This window comes from Hyperolius riggenbachi, chromosome 12 (genome assembly GCF_040937935.1).
Source record: "Hyperolius riggenbachi isolate aHypRig1 chromosome 12, aHypRig1.pri, whole genome shotgun sequence".
NCBI lineage: Eukaryota > Metazoa > Chordata > Amphibia > Anura > Hyperoliidae > Hyperolius > Hyperolius riggenbachi.
This window is the reverse complement of record NC_090657.1, coordinates 212,918,104-212,936,856: the sequence shown is the minus strand read 5'-3', so window position 1 is coordinate 212,936,856 and position 18,753 is coordinate 212,918,104. Positions and strand designations below refer to the sequence as shown.

At 45.6% G+C, this 18,753-nt stretch overlaps 1 protein-coding gene across 2 annotated transcripts in view; it reads left to right on the top strand.

Annotated features, from left to right (window-relative positions):
• The window catches only part of TEPSIN (TEPSIN adaptor related protein complex 4 accessory protein), a 42,681-nt gene extending 24,387 nt beyond the window's left edge, over positions 1 to 18,294 (top strand). The window contains exons 8-13 of one of the 2 annotated variants that reach the window (XM_068262059.1): positions 2,179 to 2,379; positions 4,504 to 4,681; positions 7,513 to 7,626; positions 10,537 to 10,615; positions 14,157 to 14,291; positions 17,686 to 18,294. In XM_068262059.1, coding sequence (XP_068118160.1) covers positions 2,179 to 2,379; positions 4,504 to 4,681; positions 7,513 to 7,626; positions 10,537 to 10,615; positions 14,157 to 14,291; positions 17,686 to 18,195 — 1,217 coding nt within the window. In that variant the 3' untranslated portion in view covers positions 18,196 to 18,294. Of the gene's footprint in view, positions 1 to 2,178; positions 2,380 to 4,503; positions 4,682 to 7,512; positions 7,627 to 10,536; positions 10,630 to 14,156; positions 14,292 to 17,685 lie in introns of those variants that run through there. The other variant, XM_068262060.1, reaches the window with a different exon arrangement.
• The last annotated feature ends 459 nt before the right edge of the window (positions 18,295 to 18,753 follow it).

Below are 18,753 nucleotides of genomic sequence, written 5' to 3'. Positions count from 1 at the left end.
ACAGGGGAGCAGCCACTGCAACTACAGGGGGGCCCGGAGTTGTATGGGGGGCCACAACTACTACTTTACTCACTACCATAAATGGGTCCATCCTTCAGATCGGGTGTTTTTGTGGTTACACTTATTGTGTGAAGATCACAATGGCCACGCCTGTTTTATGAGCCTTGTAAGATGGGCCTCCAGGCTGTGAGGGTCACCAGGGGAGGGCAAGGGTGTGGACATTGGGGGCCCCCAGTTTTACTTGGGGGAGGGGGGGCATCATTTTTATTGCTTTGTGCCTTCTCCTCTGTGTAGATCTGTAGACAGATACTGTGTTTTGTTTGGGTGGGATAAGAATAAGGGTGGCCATACAGGATACAATCAAAAGGATTTTCAATAAAGATGTTTAATTGTATTTTTGCCAATTTGAGAAAAATTATCAATTTTTTTTTTCCATTTTAAAATGTTATTGCATGTTTTGGAAAAATCAGATAGAAACATAAAAAATAATTTGAAAGTTTTTTATTTGATTGCTTAAAATTTTCGGAAAAATTGATCATAATGTATGTATGGTAGATTGGTTCCATCTTTCTGCTTATTCGATCAAGTGGAAAAATCAATCAGATTTCTCTGGTTGGAAAAAGAGAACAAAAACCTATAATTGAATTGTTTATGGCCACCTTGAGAATTTTGACCAGATCTTTACTTGGGGAGAGATTCCTTGATTTCCTTTCCCGACATTATTTCTTGTAATTGACATTGGAATCCCCATTCTGCAAGGGATTGTATTTCACATGTGTGTTACATTATTCCTCTCTGCTATGTGGGTGGGTAGAGCTGTGCTTAGTATAGGACCTGTTCCCATTAGAACGGATTGTGTGCCAGATAATGGAAGGATCTCTTGCTTCTCCTACAACTTATCCAACAGTTCCTCCAGCTCCTTTTATCTTCCTCCTCCTCCTCACTTCTCAACTCTCTTTATATTCTTCCTCACATTTTTGCTCTTCTGCCTGTTTTTGTTTCCCTTCCTCTTCTTTCTCCACATCCTCCACTTTCTATCCTCTTCTTCCCTTGTGTCCACCTCTTCTTGCATTGCACCCTTGCCTTCCTCTTCTTTCTCCTCCTCCTCTTCATGCTTGCCTTCTTCCTCCCTCACTCATTCTTCACATCTTTTCCTTGCTCTATTTCTTTTCCTTGTCTTTTTTCTCTTGATGTTTTCCTCTTTTTTGTTTTCTTCCTACTTTTACTCATCCTGATTTTCTCCACCTCTTCCTTATTTTCCTTCCTCATCTTCCTACTTGTCTTTGTCCTTTCCCTTCTTCCTCCTCCTCCCTCCGCCTTCCCCCCTTATTCCTCCCTCCTCTTCCTTTCTCCTCCTCTTCCTTTCTCCTCCTCTTCCTTTCTCCTCCCTCCTTCCCTCCTCCTCTTCTTCCTCCTTTATTTCTTCCTCCTTCTTTTCCCTCCTCCTCCTCTTCCTTTCTCCTCCTCTTCTTTCTGTTCTTCATCTTCTTCCTCCTCCTCCTGCTTCATCCTTCTTCTTCCTCCTCCTGCTTCGTCCTCCTTCTTCCTTCCTCCTATTATGAAAGCATAATAGAAGCATTCCCTAGTTTTTTTCTGACCTCTCCTTTTCTGTATTTTTAAAGAGGCCCTGTAGTAACAAACGAGCAGGATGCAGTAAATTATTCAGGATACACACTTTTATGTTCATTATCCTGGTTTCAGCGTCAGAAACACTTGCTATAGCTTATATTGCTGTATGTTAGTATGTAGCCCCGCCCTCCCAGTGATGCTTAGCCTAGGCTGTTCAGCTATGCGGAATTCCCCCCCACCCCCATAGCATTCTAGGAGACCAAACCTTCCGCAAAAATCATCTGCCAGGAGTAGAGATGTCACCACCTGTGATACATTTCAGAATGTAAATCATGGAGAGGAAAGCTCTCACAATAGGCAAACACTGACTAAAGCGTTTATAAATGAATGATCTAAAAAAAACTAAAAAACAAACAAACATTTTATTCATTACATAATTTTCACTACAGGTCCTCTTTAACATTCTTCTGAGCCTGACGCCCATCTAGGTATACTTTAGCACTTTTCTAAGACACAGCACATATAGAAACTGATGCCCCCTTCTCTGTGTGACCATGTAAGTGTGATAGTGGATACTGGACAGACATAACACCGCTCCTCTCTCTGCAGCAAGCACAGGCGAGGCTCTGCTCAGCGGTATACAGCGGGCGGCAGTGGCCGTAACGCAGGCAGTGCTGGTCAGTGCTGGTTCTCAGTCTCCTTGCCCCGGTGACCAGGCGGACAATGCTTATAAGCCAGTGGCAGTACCGCTAGGGAGCGGCCATTCCTGTACAGAGAGTGCTGTTCCTCCAGGCGTGCGCAGCAATAGAGGTGAGTCGCCATGTGTTTTATCTGATTGTCTGATACTTTATTTATTATTATTTAGTATTTATATAGCGCTGACATCTTCCGCAGCGCTGTACAGAGTATATTTTCTTGTCACTTAACTGTTCCTCAGAGGAGCTCACAATCTAATCCCTGCCATACTCACGTCTATGTATGTATCATTAGGGTTAGGCACGCATACTTATGACTAACCATAACCAATTTCCCCTAGGTAATATTTAACCCTAACAAATATCATGCACCATACACTTTTTTTATGTTAACAGCCGTAATTAGCAGCTATAAGTCATAATTTGGGGTGCTTACTATTTGTAGCCGCAGTTTGCCTATTTGAAGGTCCCGGTGGCTGCCATTTTATCAGACATCTCTGATATCAGACAGCCTGTTAACATAGGAGCCTATGGCGGTGCTCCCGTGTAGGATTTAATTCTCTGATCTTTCAAGAATAAGTGAGTCTAGTATGTTTGATCAGCTTGTTAATTTGTCATGCTTCTTCCTTATTCACCTGTTTCTGCATATTATATCTATTATGTATGCATTTCTGGCTGTCACCGCTCTGGAGTTCCTGGTGGTGGCTGGGGTGACAGTGGTCATACAGTTTCTGTATATTATGTATGTATTTCAGGCTGCCGTCGCTCGTCTTTCAGGCTGTCACCTCTCTGGAGTTCCTGGTGGTGGCTGGGGTGACAGTGGTCATAGGGTTCCTGTATATTTTGTCTTTCAGACTGTCACCTCTCTGCAGATCCTGGTGGTGGCTGGGGTGACAGTGGTCATACAGTTTCTGTATGTTATGTCTGTTATGTATGTATTTCAGGGTGTCACTATCCTGCAGTTCCTGGTGGTGGCTGGGGTGACAGTGGTCATAAAGTTTCTGTATATTATGTCTTTCAGGCTGTCATCGCTCTGCAGTTCCTGGTGGTGGCTGGGGTGACAGTGACAGTGGTCATACAATTTCTTTATATTATGTATTTAGGCTGTCACCGCTCTGGAGTTCTGGTGGTGGCTGGGGTGACAGTGACAGTGGTCATACAATTTCTGTATATTATGTATTTCAGGCTGTCACCGCTCTGGAGTTCTGGTGGTGGCTGGGGTGATGGTGACAGTGGTCATACAATTTCTATATATTATGTATATTATGTATTTCAGGCTGTCACTACTCTGGAGTCCCTGGTGGTGGCTGGGGTGACAGTAGTCATACAGTTCCTATATATTGTGTTTGCCTTTAGGCTGTCACTGCTCTGGAGATCCTTGTGGTGCCTGGGGTGACAGTGTTCATACAGTTCCTGTATATTATGTATGTCTTTCAGGCTGCCACCGCACTGAGGTTCCTGGTGGTGGCTGGGGTGACAGTGGTCATACAGTTTCTGTGTATTATGTCTTTCAGGCTGTCACACTTCTGGAGATCCTGGTGGTGGCTGGGGTGACAGTGGTCATACAGTTCCTGTATATTGTGTTTGCCTTTAGGCTGTCACTGCTCTGGAGATCCTTGTGGTGCCTGGGGTGACAGTGTTCATACAGTTCCTGTATATTATGTATGTCTTTCAGGCTGCCACCGCACTGAGGTTCCTGGTGGTGGCTGGGGTGACAGTGGTCATACAGTTTCTGTGTATTCTGTCTTTCAGGCTGTCACTGCTCTGGAGTTCCTGGTGGTGGCTGGGATGACAGTGACAGTGGTCATACAGTTTCTGTATATTGTGTATTTCAGCCTGTCACTGCTCTGGAGTTCCTGGTGGTGGCTGGGGTGATGGTGACAGGGGTCATACAGTTTCTGTATAATATGTATATTATGTATTTCACGCTGTCACCGCTCAGGAGTCCCTGGTGGTGGCTGGGGTGACAGTGGTCATACAATTTCTGTATATGATGTATGTCTTTCAGGCTGTCACAGTTCTGGAGTCCTTGGTGGAGGCTGGGGTGACAGTGGTCATACAGTTTCTATATATTATGTATTTCAGGCTGTCACCGCTCTGGAGTTCCTGGTGGTGGTTGGGGTGACAGTGGTCATACAGTCTCTGTATATTCTGTATTTCAGGCTGTCACAGTTCTGGAGTTCCTGGTGGTGGCTGGGGTGACAGTGGTCATACAGTTTCTGTATATTATGTATTTCAGGCTGTCACCGCTCTGGAGTTCCTGGTGGTGGCTGGGATGACAGTGACAGTGGGCACAGCTCCCAGGACTCTGTACAGGATAAGTCTTCTCGTAGTCTGTCCTCTGACGCTGGAAGCAAGACTGGCAGTGACGGCCAATCGCGGAGCAGCAATAGGGAGAGCACAGAGGGGACAGAAAGGTAATGTGACCTGCGTATTACAAGGATGTGTAAACACAAGGTGTTTGAGATAATTCAGCTTTAAGTGAGCAACTTTGGTTTCCCATAATGCATCAATGTAATATTCAAAGCATCCCTTATGCCCCTGAAAGCCAGGCACACATCCAGGACCCTGATATAGATTGTATCTATCTTCCCTCTCCTAAAAATGACTTTTTAAGATATTCCACAGGTTTATTTTATGTTTAAATCTACTTTATAGGTTTTAACAGTTGTATAGTTTTTGCTCAATGACACATTAATTGAAGTATCCCAGAGCTAAAATGTATGAACTATTGATCCTTTTTATCTCTTCCCTGCTCTCAGAAGCCATTTTCTGCTAGGAAAGTTTTTATAGTTGGAATTTCTTATTGGTAAGGCTCACACTGTAGTGACTTCCTGTCTGAGTCAGGACTGAGTCAGCCACTTACATACCTGATATTTAACTCTTTCAGGCAGAGAAAGAAAAAAAGGAACACAGCATAGTTATTTGTGTGCCTGGCACTGTACATACATGTCTATCTCATCATGTCACATGTCACCTCAGGTATCCTTTAAAAGGAAGTAAACATGACAACCTCCATACTACACTACAGCTGAATTGTGCAAAATACCCTCTGTTTTGTGAAGACAAATTACACTCAGCGTTGCTTTTTAGTAGGAGGGCTTTTCGGTCTCTTTTAGCCCCTGAGCCATCTGGGTAATCTGTATTAATCACAAACAGATTCTGAGATCACCGGTGATGGCTGTCAGGTTGGGAGGCTACAGTGCGAGAGTGGAGTTGGCCAGGTGAAGCACCTGTTTTAGGTGTAAACCAGCACTGCTGGGAATGAGGCAGATGTTTCTGAGGAACCAATAGTCATTGTAGCGTACACTGAGGAAATCAGATGCATAGGACAGACTTCCTGTGTCCATGTACAACATTCAGAGATTTCAAAACAGGAATTATTATTAAACCTAAACGAAAAACGATAGCAGGCAGGTCCTCTTCATCACTCGTTATATCTGCACATGGATTTAACTTATTTACACTTTACTAAGCTTAATACTTACCTGCAGGCTTCTTCCAGCCCCTAGAAGTCTATCTGGTCCAGCTCTGCAGTACGCTACCCCCAGGGTGCTGCTGTCTTCTCCATAAGATCGCTGACAACAGCTGGGTCAACTGCAGCAGAGCAGCATATCTCTACAATGCTCATTCCCCAAACTGGCACCCTAATGATCCAACAGTGATCGCTATGGGCGATAGTTCTCCAACTTGTGTATAAGGCTCTGGATGCAGCATTAAATGGCGTCTCTTACCTAAGCTATTCGCCATAGTTCTCCACATCGGAGCCAGAATGCCACTTACTATGTCTGTTCTCCTTAGGCTGGCTCAGTGATACAGGTAGGAGCAGAGTACTTATCTGTGATAGGCTGGCTCAGTGGTACTGGCTCAGTGGTCCAGGTAGAGGCAGAGTACCGCTCTGTGATTAGCTGGCACAGTGGTACAGGTAGAAGCAGAGTACCTCTTTGTGATAGGCTGGCTCAGTGGCACAGGTAAAAGCAGAGTACCTCTCTGTGATAGGCTGGCTCAGTGGCACAGGTAGAAGCAGAGTACCTCTCTGTGATAGGCTGGCTCAGTGGCACAGGTAGAAGCAGAGCATCTCTCTGTGATAGGCTGGCTCAGTGGCACAGGTAGAAGCAGAGCATCTCTCTGTGATAGGCTGGCTCGGTGGCACAGGTAGAAGCAGAGTACCTCTCTGTGATAAGCTGGCTCAGTGGCACAGGTAGAAGCAGGGTACCTATCTGTGATAGGCTGGCTCAGTGGCACAGGTAGAAGCAGAGCACCTTCATGTGATAGGCTGGCTCAGTGGCACAGGTAGAAGCAGAGCACCTCTCTGTAATAGGCTGGGTCAGTGGCACAGGTAGAAGCAGAGCATCTCTCTGTGATAGGCTGGCTTAGTGACACAGGTAGAAGCAGAGTACCTCTCTGTGATAGGCTGGCTCAGTGGCACAGGTAGAAGCAGAGCACCTCTCTGTGATAGGCTGGCTCAGTGGCACAGGTAGAAGCAGAGCATCTCTCTGTGATAGGCTGGCTCAGTGGCATAGCTAGAAGCAGGGTACCTATCTGTGATAGGCTGGCTCGGTGGCACAGGTAGAAGCAGAGTACCTCTCTGTGATAAGCTGGCTCAGTGGCACAGGTAGAAGCAGAGTACCTCTCTGTAATAGGCTGGGTCAGTGGCACAGGTAGAAGCAGAGCATCTCTCTGTGATAGGCTGGCTTAGTGACATAGGTAGAAGCAGAGTACCTCTCTGTGATAAGCTGGCTCAGTGGCACAGGTAGAAGCAGAGTACCTCGCTGATATAGGATGGCTCAGTGGCACAGGTAGAAGCAGAGTACCTCTCTGTGATAGGCTGGTTCGTTGGCACAGGTAGAAACTGAGTACTTCTTAGGCCACACTGTGAGGTTCCTCCCTCCCACAGGTGATACATTCTCTTAGCAGTCTTTGCAAATGCAGAAAACTGCCATGGCAGTTTTTCAGAGAGGGGGTGTGGCTAACAAGCAAACCTGGATTTTATGGCACAGGTTTTTTTATCCCGCTATTCTGTTAAAACGTCTGCTGCCTGTGCTGGTAGTGTGGGTTTTATTTTTACACCGGAGGTCCACTTTAAATAGTCTGTGTTTGCGTGTGGAGTAAGGGAGGTCAGCAGGAACATCGCAGGTAGTAAACAATAAGACAACCGTCCATATACTTATGTTGGTGGTGATACAGCCGTTTCCTGCAAGAGATGCACTGACAAGCGCTGCTTTTGTCTCTCTCTCTCTCCCCGCAGAGCGGAGCCCTCTCACCCTGGCGACTGTCTGCAGGAGGCTCAGCTGGTTGTGACAGTGACCCGGGGGCAGCGAGTGTTCCTGACGCAGGAGGAAGTGCAGCATTTTATCAGAGGGTGAGTGGTGACACCACAAGGTCGCAGTGTCCGCGCTGATGGATCCGTGATGACAGCAGAAGCCGCGGACACAGACTGCTGTCAGGGCAAAGTCATCCAGCGGACTCAGGCAGCACTCCCTGCCAGATCATAGGGAGTCTCTGGGCTTTTTAACACGTGTAAACATGTCCAACTTTAAAGGACAACTGTCATACAAAATTGTTCAAGTTCAAAATGCAATACATGTAAAATGTAGATTTCTCTCAGAGTAAGGCCCAGTGCACACCAAAACCGCTAGCAGATCCGCAATACGCTAGCGGTTTTGTGAGCTGATTTCAGAGCGATTCTAGGTATGTTTAGAGAGGTTTTCTAAACATACCTAGCGGTTTTGCGTGCGTTTTTGTGTAGCAGATTACACATATTGTTACAGTAAAAGCTGTTACTGAACAGCTACTGTAACAAAAATGCCTGGCAAACCGCTCTGAACTAGTGTTCAGAGCGGTTTGCGTTTTTCCTATACTTTACATTGAGGATGAAACGCTTCCGAAAACCGCAAACGCGCAGCAGGAGGCGCGTTTGCGGCTTGGCAAAAACCGCAAACTGCCGGTGTGCACCATCCCATTGCAATACATTAGACAAGCGCTTTTATAGGCGGATGTGGCCGGCGGATCGCTCCAAAAACCGCTCGGTGTGCACTGGGCCTCTGATGCCTTTTCATCTTACTATGGGTCTTTATACAGTGCTGCCCATAATTATTCATACTCCTGGCAAATTTTGACTTGGTAACTTTTATTCAACCAGCAAGTAATTTTTTTTGATGGGAAATGACTATATATGTTGCCCAAAAGATAACAAGACAAAGTATAAAAGGCATTATTGTGGGGGAAAAAAAAAATCTCAGCTCTTATTTACATTTGAGCAAAATGTGTCCTGTTCAAATTTATTCATACCCTTCACAAACTCAGTCTGTGCCATTCCAAATAGTCCAAGTTGTTCTAAAGCATCCTAATTATCCTGATTAATTGGGAACAGCTGTTTTCATCAACTCAACAGGTGAAAAATAGGCTAAGACAAAGGAGCTCAGTGAGGACCTGCGGCTGCACATTGTGGCTGCTCACAAGTCAGGAAAGGGCTACGAGGCCATTTCTAAATGTTTTCAAGTTCCAGTGGCTACAGTGCAAAGTATTATTAAAAAATACAAGACGTTCCACACTGTGGAAAATCTCAGAAGATGTGGTCAGTACATTATTTCTGCCACTTCGGGAGGGGAGGTTAGTGTAAAAGGAAACCCAAGGTGAGAGGGATATGGAGGCTGCCATATTTATTCCTTGCAAACAATGCCAGTTGCCCGGTGGTCCTGTCGATCTTCTGGCATTATTATTTATTGTATTTATAAAGTGGCAACATATTACGCAGCGCCGGACAATAAATAGGAATACATACACAAGGGGTAACAGGCAGAGCAGTAGCAAACGGTTATACAACATAGCACACGGTTATACATGCAAACAGGGGATAAGATGCACGATCATGTGAGACCCAGCAACTCAAGACCGAGCTTACAATCTGAAGCGGGTGGGGGAGGGACACATAAGGTAGGGCTGTGGAAAAGGTGCTTGACTGAGAGAGTTAACCTCCTTGGCGTTAATGACGAGCTCAGCTCGTCCATTACCGCTGGAGGGCACCGCTCAGGCCGATTTTTCTTCTTTTCTCTTTTTTTTTTAAACATGCAGCTAGCACTTTGCTAGCTGCGTGTTTAGGACGATCGCCGCCGATGTGCCGCTACCCGCCGCATTACAGGCCCCCCCCCCCAAGACCCCGTGCGCAGCCTAGCCAAGCAGTGCCAGACAGCGCCGAGGGGTGGATCGGGACTCCCGATGACGTCTCAACGTCATCACAATCGTCGCCACGGCGACGGGGGAAGCCCTAAAGGAAATCCCGTTCAGAACGGGATTTCCTTATGGGCATACGCGAAGGCGGCGATCGGAGGGGTGGGAGGGACACCACAGGGAGGGGGGAATCATGTAGCTAGCGCGAGGCTAGCTACATGATTTAAAAAAAAATAAAAAAATACTGCTGCGCCGCCACCCTGGCGCATTTAATAGAATAGAATGCCAGGGTGGTTAAAGTGTGGTAGATGGGGGTAGGTCATCTACCATAAATAGTGTCTGAGTCTAAACCCTGGATTTAGCATATGGCTAATCCAGTAAAACCAGAGTCAGATGAGTCAGAGTACCTGTTCTGCTGCATGCTTGTTCAGGGTCTATGGCTAAATGTATTAGGGTCTATGGCTAAATGTATTAGATCAGCAGGGCTGCCAGGCAACTGGTATTGTTTAAAAGGTAATAAATATGGCAGCCTCCGGCATATCCCTCTATCCCTCCCACCTCAGGTTCCCTTTAATTTAGCATTGGCTCAAGCACCCGGCATGCACATGTATCTGGCATCAAGCAATCCCTGCCTGTGCCGGATACCGCAGACTTTGCTGTATATGATCCACTATAAGATTTTTAATTTCTCATGAGCAACTGCTCATTTGTTTCTTTATACAATTTCATCTGATTTATTTGATCACAACATAAAATCGTTCATAAAAATTGCATTGTTAATGGGCAGCTTAAATTGTGCCCAAGGGGACATGCTGAGATACAAGTGTGTGTACAGTGCCAAGCAAACAGATAACTTGGGTTTGTTGGTTCCTAGCTTCTATGAGTAGACAGGATGTGACATCACTCTGGTTTACAGCTGCTAGTGTTGATGGGAGGAGCTCTGGGCTGCAGTGGCCAGATCTCTGTATCCGCACAACGTAGGTAGGGGTTTCAGTTCAGTTCTTTGGTGCTCACTGGGGTGGGATGCAAACAAATCATTATATTTTTGTGTGTAAGTGCAGTTATACTGTAAACTATCTGATAACTTTTCTGTGCCCTCCAGGTCATCGCTCCTGAACTGTGAAGTTGTGTTCGAGATGTTAAATCGCTCGCTGGAAGAGGACAACGAATGTGTGAAACTAGTGAGGACGACTTAGTGAGCGGTGTTCCGCTAGCGGTTAATGCATAAAGTGTCCCGATTTGAGAATTGTGCCTTAATTGTGAGAATAGGTGATTCGTGACAGGGACACCGGTTGGTGTTAAGGGGTACCTGAATTCACGCGTAACATGACATAAACATGTATATATTAATCCCTGCCAGAGCATAGATTTCAATTACCGCGCTTGCACATTACTTGCTCTGCTGTCACTATGACAGCAGAGCTCCCAGTCAGGAACCAATTTCATTGGCTCCTGACCCAGTGAACACTGTGATTGGCTCACAGGGTCAGGAACCAATGAAATCGTCTCCTGACCCGCTCACAGAGCTCTGCTGTCATAGCAACGGCAAAGCAAATGGGCTTCAGCGACGGGAGAGCAGCGTGAACGGTGAGAGCTGCTGGTCCGTGTGGCAGCCCTGTTTTTGTACTAGAAAGTCTCTAGTCTTGATTTTCTATAAATTTCTGTTGCACACCGCTGTGCAGTTAAACCATTGGGGGAGGTTAGTGTTATTTTTAATGCCGGTTGCTTGTCTTCTCAAGCCCCCTGCAAGCACACATATATGGTATCTGTGCCAGATAAGTGAGACTCTAGAGCCTTCCTGGTCCTCAGTCCTTCCTGTTTGTTCAAGCTTGTCCTCTGGTTGAGTTATTTGGCCTGCTAGGTGGAATGCTTGTTTTGCACTCCTCACAGCCTCTGCGCAGTACAGATGTGACCATCTTCCGAAGCACTGGGGACGAGAGTCCTTCCAATTGCTGTGGAGGAGGACCAAAGACTTGTTCGATAGCAGACGTGTTTACTGCTATGTATCCTCGTAGCAGGAAATCAGAGCCACGAGGGGGCAGGCTTAGGCTTGAAAAGACATCACAGAAGACTGACTCGGCTATAATGAATCCTGAGCAAAGTCAGAGTGAATGCTCAGTCTCAGACTGAGTCTCAGACTGAGCAGTGAAAGATGAAACAAAGAGCAGAGTAGGTATTTACTGTCATGTTCCCATTGATATAAATGGTAAAATACATGAGGTTGTTTCATCTCTGGTTCTCTTTAAGCTCCAGTATTGAAGATAATTATGTAAACAAACTCTTAATTAAAACCTTCCTGGCGGTAAGCCCGAGCTGAGCTCGGGCTATGCCGCGCAGGAAGATATCTCAGCCCCTGGTGGGGCGATTTCCTCCATTTAAAATGCTGTACGCGCAGCTAGCACTTTGCTAGCCGCGCGTACAGCTTGATCGCCGCCGCTCTGTGTCGATCACCCGTACGCAGCGACGCAAGAGCCCCCCCCCGCCAGAGCCCTGCGCTGCCCGGACCAATGAGTTCCGGGCAACGCTATGGGCTGGATCGGAGGTGTCTGACGTCACTGGGGCATTATATACGCGTTCCCCTGTTTGCTATTGATGCCGGCGACGATCGCACTAGAGGGACACATGCACCCTCCAGTGGTGTTTCATGTAGCTACCACTCTGGTAGCTTTACATGAAACACAAAAAAAATAAATAAAAAAAAAAAAGGATTTTTGCCAATTTGGCAAAAAAAATTAACCGCCAGGAGGGTTAAGAAATTATGAAAGAAGGTGAGTAGACACTAGAGGTGTATCTAGGGGACTTTTCTCTGACCTTCTCATATGAGAGGGTGTTAAGACAGGAATCTGGGTCAGCTAGTAAAGGATAAGCAATGAACACAGCAGGTTATGAGTTTATGGGCTCGATTCACAAAGCGGTGCTAACTCAGTTAGAGACTTTAGGCGTGATAATCATTGCACCACGCTGGTGAAAAGCCTGTTTAGGCGTGATAAGTTTAGATCGCGCAGAAAGTCCCGCGCGCAAAGCAGCGCCATTAAACTCTATGTGAAGTGCAACAGACTTTGCTAGAGCAAAACTTTTGATCAGCTGTGCACTGCGGTGCTAACCCAGTTGGTGCTTAAACTTATCACGCCTAAACTTATCATGCCTAAACTGAGTTTAGGCGTGATAAGGGGCTTTTCACCAGGGTGCTAACTGTTAGCACCGCTTTGTGAATCAAGCCTTAAGTCTCAAGATGCACTGAAAATAATATAGACCTCAGCCTGGCCACGTGTAAAGCAATACTTACCTGATCCTGATAACCACGTGTTTTTTTTTTTTCCCGCCTTTGACAAATGGGGTCGATTCATAAAAGGCTGTGCGAAAATAAAAATCTGGTCTGGAAAATACCACATTCGGTATTTTAGACTTTTGTGTGGTAATTTTTTAAAAAATTTCACGGGTGCTTTAAAAGTTCGGTGAATTGCTGAGGCCCCTTGACAAAAACCTGTTAGTAACAGCAGGAGAGAGGAGACAGAGGCGCTCTACCTGGTTCATGACCTGATTTTGCACCCTCCAAAAATCGTTTGCCTGAAGAAGCGGGACTGTTACCCGTGAAACGCGTTGCACTTTTGGAGTTACTATTAAATGTTACTAAAGACTGTAAGTAACCTGTCCACTGTCCGGCCTTTTTTTCAGAAGGGAGGTGAGTCCACCCACTTCCCCCTTTTTAACAATTTTAACTAATTTTATTCTGCTTGCCGCCTCTGTTATCGTATTTCAATATTATCTAGTCCACCCTTGGTGGAGGGGTGTATCCCCATTTTCTCCTATCTACAGAGAGCGACTTTTTAAACCTGAGCGGGGTCAGGTTACAATTCTCTCTGCCGGCCTGTCCAGTGGTTGCCTTTGTGGCGACCCACCCTTGTGAGTATAATCATTTCATTTATTCACAACAGATCTCTCCATATTAACATACTACACCATATTGGGCTCTCGGTTTCTCCCCCATTTTTCAAGGAGAGAGTTATAAGCTGTTCCGTGCAGTGAGGGAATTAGAATAGAAGAGACATACCAGGCATCCCTTTAGATGTACATGTTTGTTATACTGCCTCTGCTTGCTCTGAATCTGCTTTGAATCTCATCTGTCTATTAGTCTTTCTTAACATTCTATTTAATTACCACAGCTTAGAAAAATTTCAAGAATTTTACACATGCCATGCTTAGGTCATTTTCCTCACTAGCTCCTACACATCTTCAAACAGGAACCCAAGAGGTTAAACAGCTGAAGGCATTCAGGGGATGCCTGTTTTATTCCGTTCTCGCTCTGCTGCTGCCTAGGGGGTATAAAAGCTTGTCACACCAGTGAAGGCCGCGGGTTCTATCAGATTCCATCAGTCAGACTTGCAGGGGTACAGGTGCTGCTTCTACTGACATGTGTTGAGGTAATTACCGCACAAGTTGGTAATTTACCTCACTGCTCGGTAATTTCAGCTTTTCATGCTGTAACAGCTTTTATGAATTGACATTTTCCTAAGTGCTCGGTAAAGTCAGCTGTTTTCTGCATTACCGAATTCAGAAATGCTTTATCGATTGACCCCATTATGTTTAGGAACTGAACATGAGAAGGTGATACATGTATGCAAGCTTTACACTTACAATTTATAAGAATGAAAGTACCGGCTCTGTGGAGGGAGAAGGCCCCATGAGATGACCCGCTGTAATCTGCCCTCTGTTTCCTTACAGCGCACCATGTGTGCCATCGCTGCTCTCATGACCTCTGACCTCCTGTCACATGATCACATGTTGGCCGTAGTGAGGAGCAACCTGATGAATCTGAATGGGGGACCCCCCGGGCCAGTGACAGACAAGGCCAGGAAGGTGGGAAATCATTTTTTTCTTTTTCTGTAACTAACAGTGAAACCTGAACATGTACTCAGCTGACACTGCTGATATCACCCAAGTCTGCTCTTATGCTGGGAATACACAATGTGTTTTTTCGGTCGATTTTCCATCCGATCGATTTTCGATTTGTTTTTCTGCTCGATTTCCCGCTCAGTACTCTTGTATTTTTTTTTTATCTATTTCCATTCACTTCTATGAGAAATCAATCAGAAAAACAATAAAAAATAGGATCGGACATGTCAGAAATTATCTATCGAACCATCTATCTGCCGAAAAAACTTGTGGTGTATTCCCAGTATTAGAGTGGAAAAAGCTCCAGTGTGTGCAGTATAAGCGATGGTAAACTAGCTGCAGTATGTGCTGATCTCTGCTACCTCCAGTATGTACAGTATAAGCTGTTACTCTGTGCCTGTACTGATAGTAAACTAGCTGCACAGTGTGCTGATCTCTGCTGCCTCCAGTATGTACAGTATAAGCTGTTACTCTCTGCCTGTACTGATAGTTAACTAGCTGCAATGTGTGCTCATCTCTGCTGCCTCCAGTATGTACAGTATGTGCTGTTACTCTGTGCCTGTACTGATAGTAAACTAGCTGCAGTGTGTGCTGGTCTCTGCTACCTCCAGTATGTACAGTATAAGCTGTCACTCTGTGCCTGTACTGATAGTAAACTAGCTGCAGTGTGTGCTGGTCTCTGCTACCTCCAGTATGTACAGTATAGGCTGTCACTCTGTGCCTGTACTGATAGTAAACTAGCTGCAGTGTGTGCTGATCTCTGCTGCCTCCAGTATGTACAGTATAAGCTGTCACTCTGTGCCTGTACTGATAGTAAACTAGCTGCAGTATGTGCTGATCTCTGCTACCTCCAGTATGTACAGTATAAACTGATCCTCTGTGCCTGTACTGATAGTAAACTAGTTGCAGTGTGTGCTGATCTCTGCTGCCTCCACTATGTACAGTATAAGCTGTCACTCTGTGCCTGTACTGATAGTAAACTAGCTGCAGTGTGTGCTGATCTCTGCTACCTCCAGTATGTACAGTATAAGCTGTTACTCTGTGCCTGTACTGATAGTAAACTAGCTGCAGTGTGTGCTGATCTCTGCTACCTCCAGTATGTACAGTATAAGCTGTTACTCTGTGTCTGTACTGATAGTAAACTAGCTGCAGTGTGTGCTGGTCTCTGCTACCACCAGTATGTACAGTATAAGCTGTTACTCTGTGCCTGTACTGATAGTAAACTAGTTGCAGTGCGTGCTGATCTCTGCTACCACCAGTATGTACAGTATAAGCTGTCACTCTGTGCCTGTACTGATAGTAAACTAGCTGCAGTGTGTGCTGATCTCTGCTACCTCCAGTATGTACAGTATAAGCTGTTACTCTGTGCCTGTACTGATAGTAAACTAGCTGCAGTGCGTGCTGATCTCTGCTACCACCAGTATGTACAGTGTAAGCTGTCACTCTGTGCCTGTACTGATAGTAAACTAGCTGCAGTGTGTGCTGATCTCTGCTACCTCCAGTATGTACAGTATAAGCTGTCACTCTGTGCCTGTACTGATAGTAAACTAGCTGCAGTGTGTGCTGATCTCTGCTACCACCAGTATGTACAGTATAAGCTGTCACTCTGTGCCTGTACTGATAGTAAACTAGCTGCAGTGTGTGCTGATCTCTGCTACCTCCAGTATGTACAGTATAAGCTGTTACTCTGTGCCTGTACTGATAGTAAACTAGCTGCAGTGTGTGCTGATCTCTGCTACCTCCAGTATGTACAGTATAAGCTGTCACTCGGTGCCTGTACTGATAGTAAACTAGCTGCAGTGTGTGCTGATCTCTGCTACCCCCAGTATGTACAGTATAAACTGATCCTCTGTGCCTGTACTGATAGTAAACTAGCTGCAGTGTGTGCTGGTCTCTGCTACCTCCAGTATGTACAGTATAAGCTGTCACTCTGTGCCTGTACTGATAGTAAACTAGCTGCAGTGTGTGCTGATCTCTGCTACCTCCAGTATGTACAGTATAAGCTGTTACTCTGTGCCTGTACTGATAGTAAACTAGCTGCAGTGTGTGCTGATCTCTGCTACCTCCAGTATGTACAGTATAAGCTGTCACTCGGTGCCTGTACTGATAGTAAACTAGCTGCAGTGTGTGCTGATCTCTGCTACCCCCAGTATGTACAGTATAAACTGATCCTCTGTGCCTGTACTGATAGTAAACTAGCTGCAGTGTGTGCTTATCTCTGCTACCTCCAGTATGTACAGTATAAGCTGTTACTCTGTGCCTGTACTGATAGTAAACTAGCTGCAGTGTGTGCTGATCTCTGCTACCACCAGTATGTACAGTATAAGCTGTCACTCTGTGCCTGTACTGATAGTAAACTAGCTGCAGTGTGTGCTGATCTCTGCTACCTCCAGTATGTACAGTATAAGCTGTTACTCTGTGCCTGTACTGATAGTAAACTAGCTGCAGTGTGTGCTGATCTCTGCTACCTCCAGTATGTACAGTATAAGCTGTCACTCGGTGCCTGTACTGATAGTAAACTAGCTGCAGTGTGTGCTGATCTCTGCTACCCCCAGTATGTTTTAATCTCTACTTTGTGAAGAAGCTATACACCCTTCCCCTCTTCTCAGCATGTGTATGTGTGTCAGTTGAGTATGTCACTATATTTATCAGTAGTAGAGACAATGGAAAAGGCCTATGACGCTGCTTCCTCTTGTAGGCATACAGATGAAGTGGAAAAATCAGGAGCAAGCCTAATAATCTTTAGCAAAAAAGAGAGAATATTGTATTTGAAATACTAGTCAGTCTCTTCCCTCATACTGACATACAGGCCCATATTCAATTCATAACTTTTCAGTGGTTGAAAAGCAACAAAAAAAGTTGGTGAGAAAGTACTGTCAGGACGATTCTGAGTTCTTTCTTGCTTGCTCTTGGCGTAATTATAAGGTGTGAAAATGTCACCTATGTGAAAACTTAGGAATTAAAGTGGACCTGAACTCTTGCACAGGACATAAGGAAAACATAGAGAAAAACACCCTGTATGTATTAAGCCTGTCTAATTCCTCCTCACCACTGTAATTTGATCTCCCAGGTGTGTCAGCTGGCTGCCTCTGCAAACACAGGATGTTAAGCCTATGTCTGCTTCCGTGAAAGCAGGAAGTACACATTGCAGTTTTATATCAGGATTTGTATCAGCTGTAACAAAAAATGTTTTTCTTTAAATGTTATGCTGTTGCGTATCTTTTTAGAGCACAGAGGAAGTTCTGAGTTCACGTCCGCTTTAAAGTGAATTGAATGAGGGCCACAGTGCTGATATGTGTGAGGTGTGTTTTTAGCCACAGGTACAATCTGATTAATTCTGCAATTTCGTATTTTTCAGATCCTTCTTCAGTTTGAAGCTCTGACACGAAATTCTCCCAAGCGTGAGACTGTGCCGCGTCCGCCGCCTCCACCCCTCCCTCAGCCAAGTCCCCTGGACCTCCTGACTGACAGCATACCCCACCCAGAGGGCGACCGTGTACTGACCCCCTCCACCGTCTCCAACTCCCGCGCCCCACAGATGGACGCCATAAGTCCCGCCCATCGGGAACACGCTATGGACAGACCATCCTCAGAGGAAATCCAGACTGCCTCCTTCCAGACCTCAGCCAATAAGAATGAGAACCACTCCTGCTCTTCTTCAGATCCAGCTTCCCGGGCCGTTACACACGGCCAATTGTCACTCTTCGAAGGCATGGACCTAGTGACTCCAGTAAGGAGCACAACAAAAATGACGCCAGCAGTGGATCCGCCCATGACTGATTCTAGCATTGTTCCTTCAGATTCCATATCCCAGCCAAGAACTGCTGAGCCTGGCCGCCCCTCTGCATTCTCCTTTCTGAACACATGATGGGGCAATAACCTTTATAGCAAATGGTAGAACTGATTGCTCTTTCTATATCATGACAGGTATACCATCAATTGAATGAAATAAAAATCAAGGATGCGGTTTGCCGGAGTTTACTGCAGGAATATAATCTGCACTAATACCCAGAATGCACTGCGTGTCAGTGTCACATGTCTATGGCGAGAGGGCCACATTTATTTATATACTTGCTGCTGTTTATGGTCAGGTGTGTTTTTAAATACTTAAAGAAACTCTTAAAGCGTGACTGTCAGCCATAAAATCAAATTCCCTTTACCCATTGCACTGTGTTCATTATGCAGCCTGGAACCTGATCCTGCATTGCAAGCACTCCAATCTAATCAGAAATGTTTCTGCTGTAATAAATCGTATCTCAGTCAGACTGGCTCAATTTGGTACATTGCCGACGAGAAGGAAGGTTGCCATCACCCCTCCCACATTCCTGCTCCTCACTGATTGGTGGAGGGCAGTTCAGTGTGAAGCCGCTGAAATCTGCTCTTGCTGTGCTCACGTGTTTACCAAGCAAGCTGGCTAAGCCAGTGC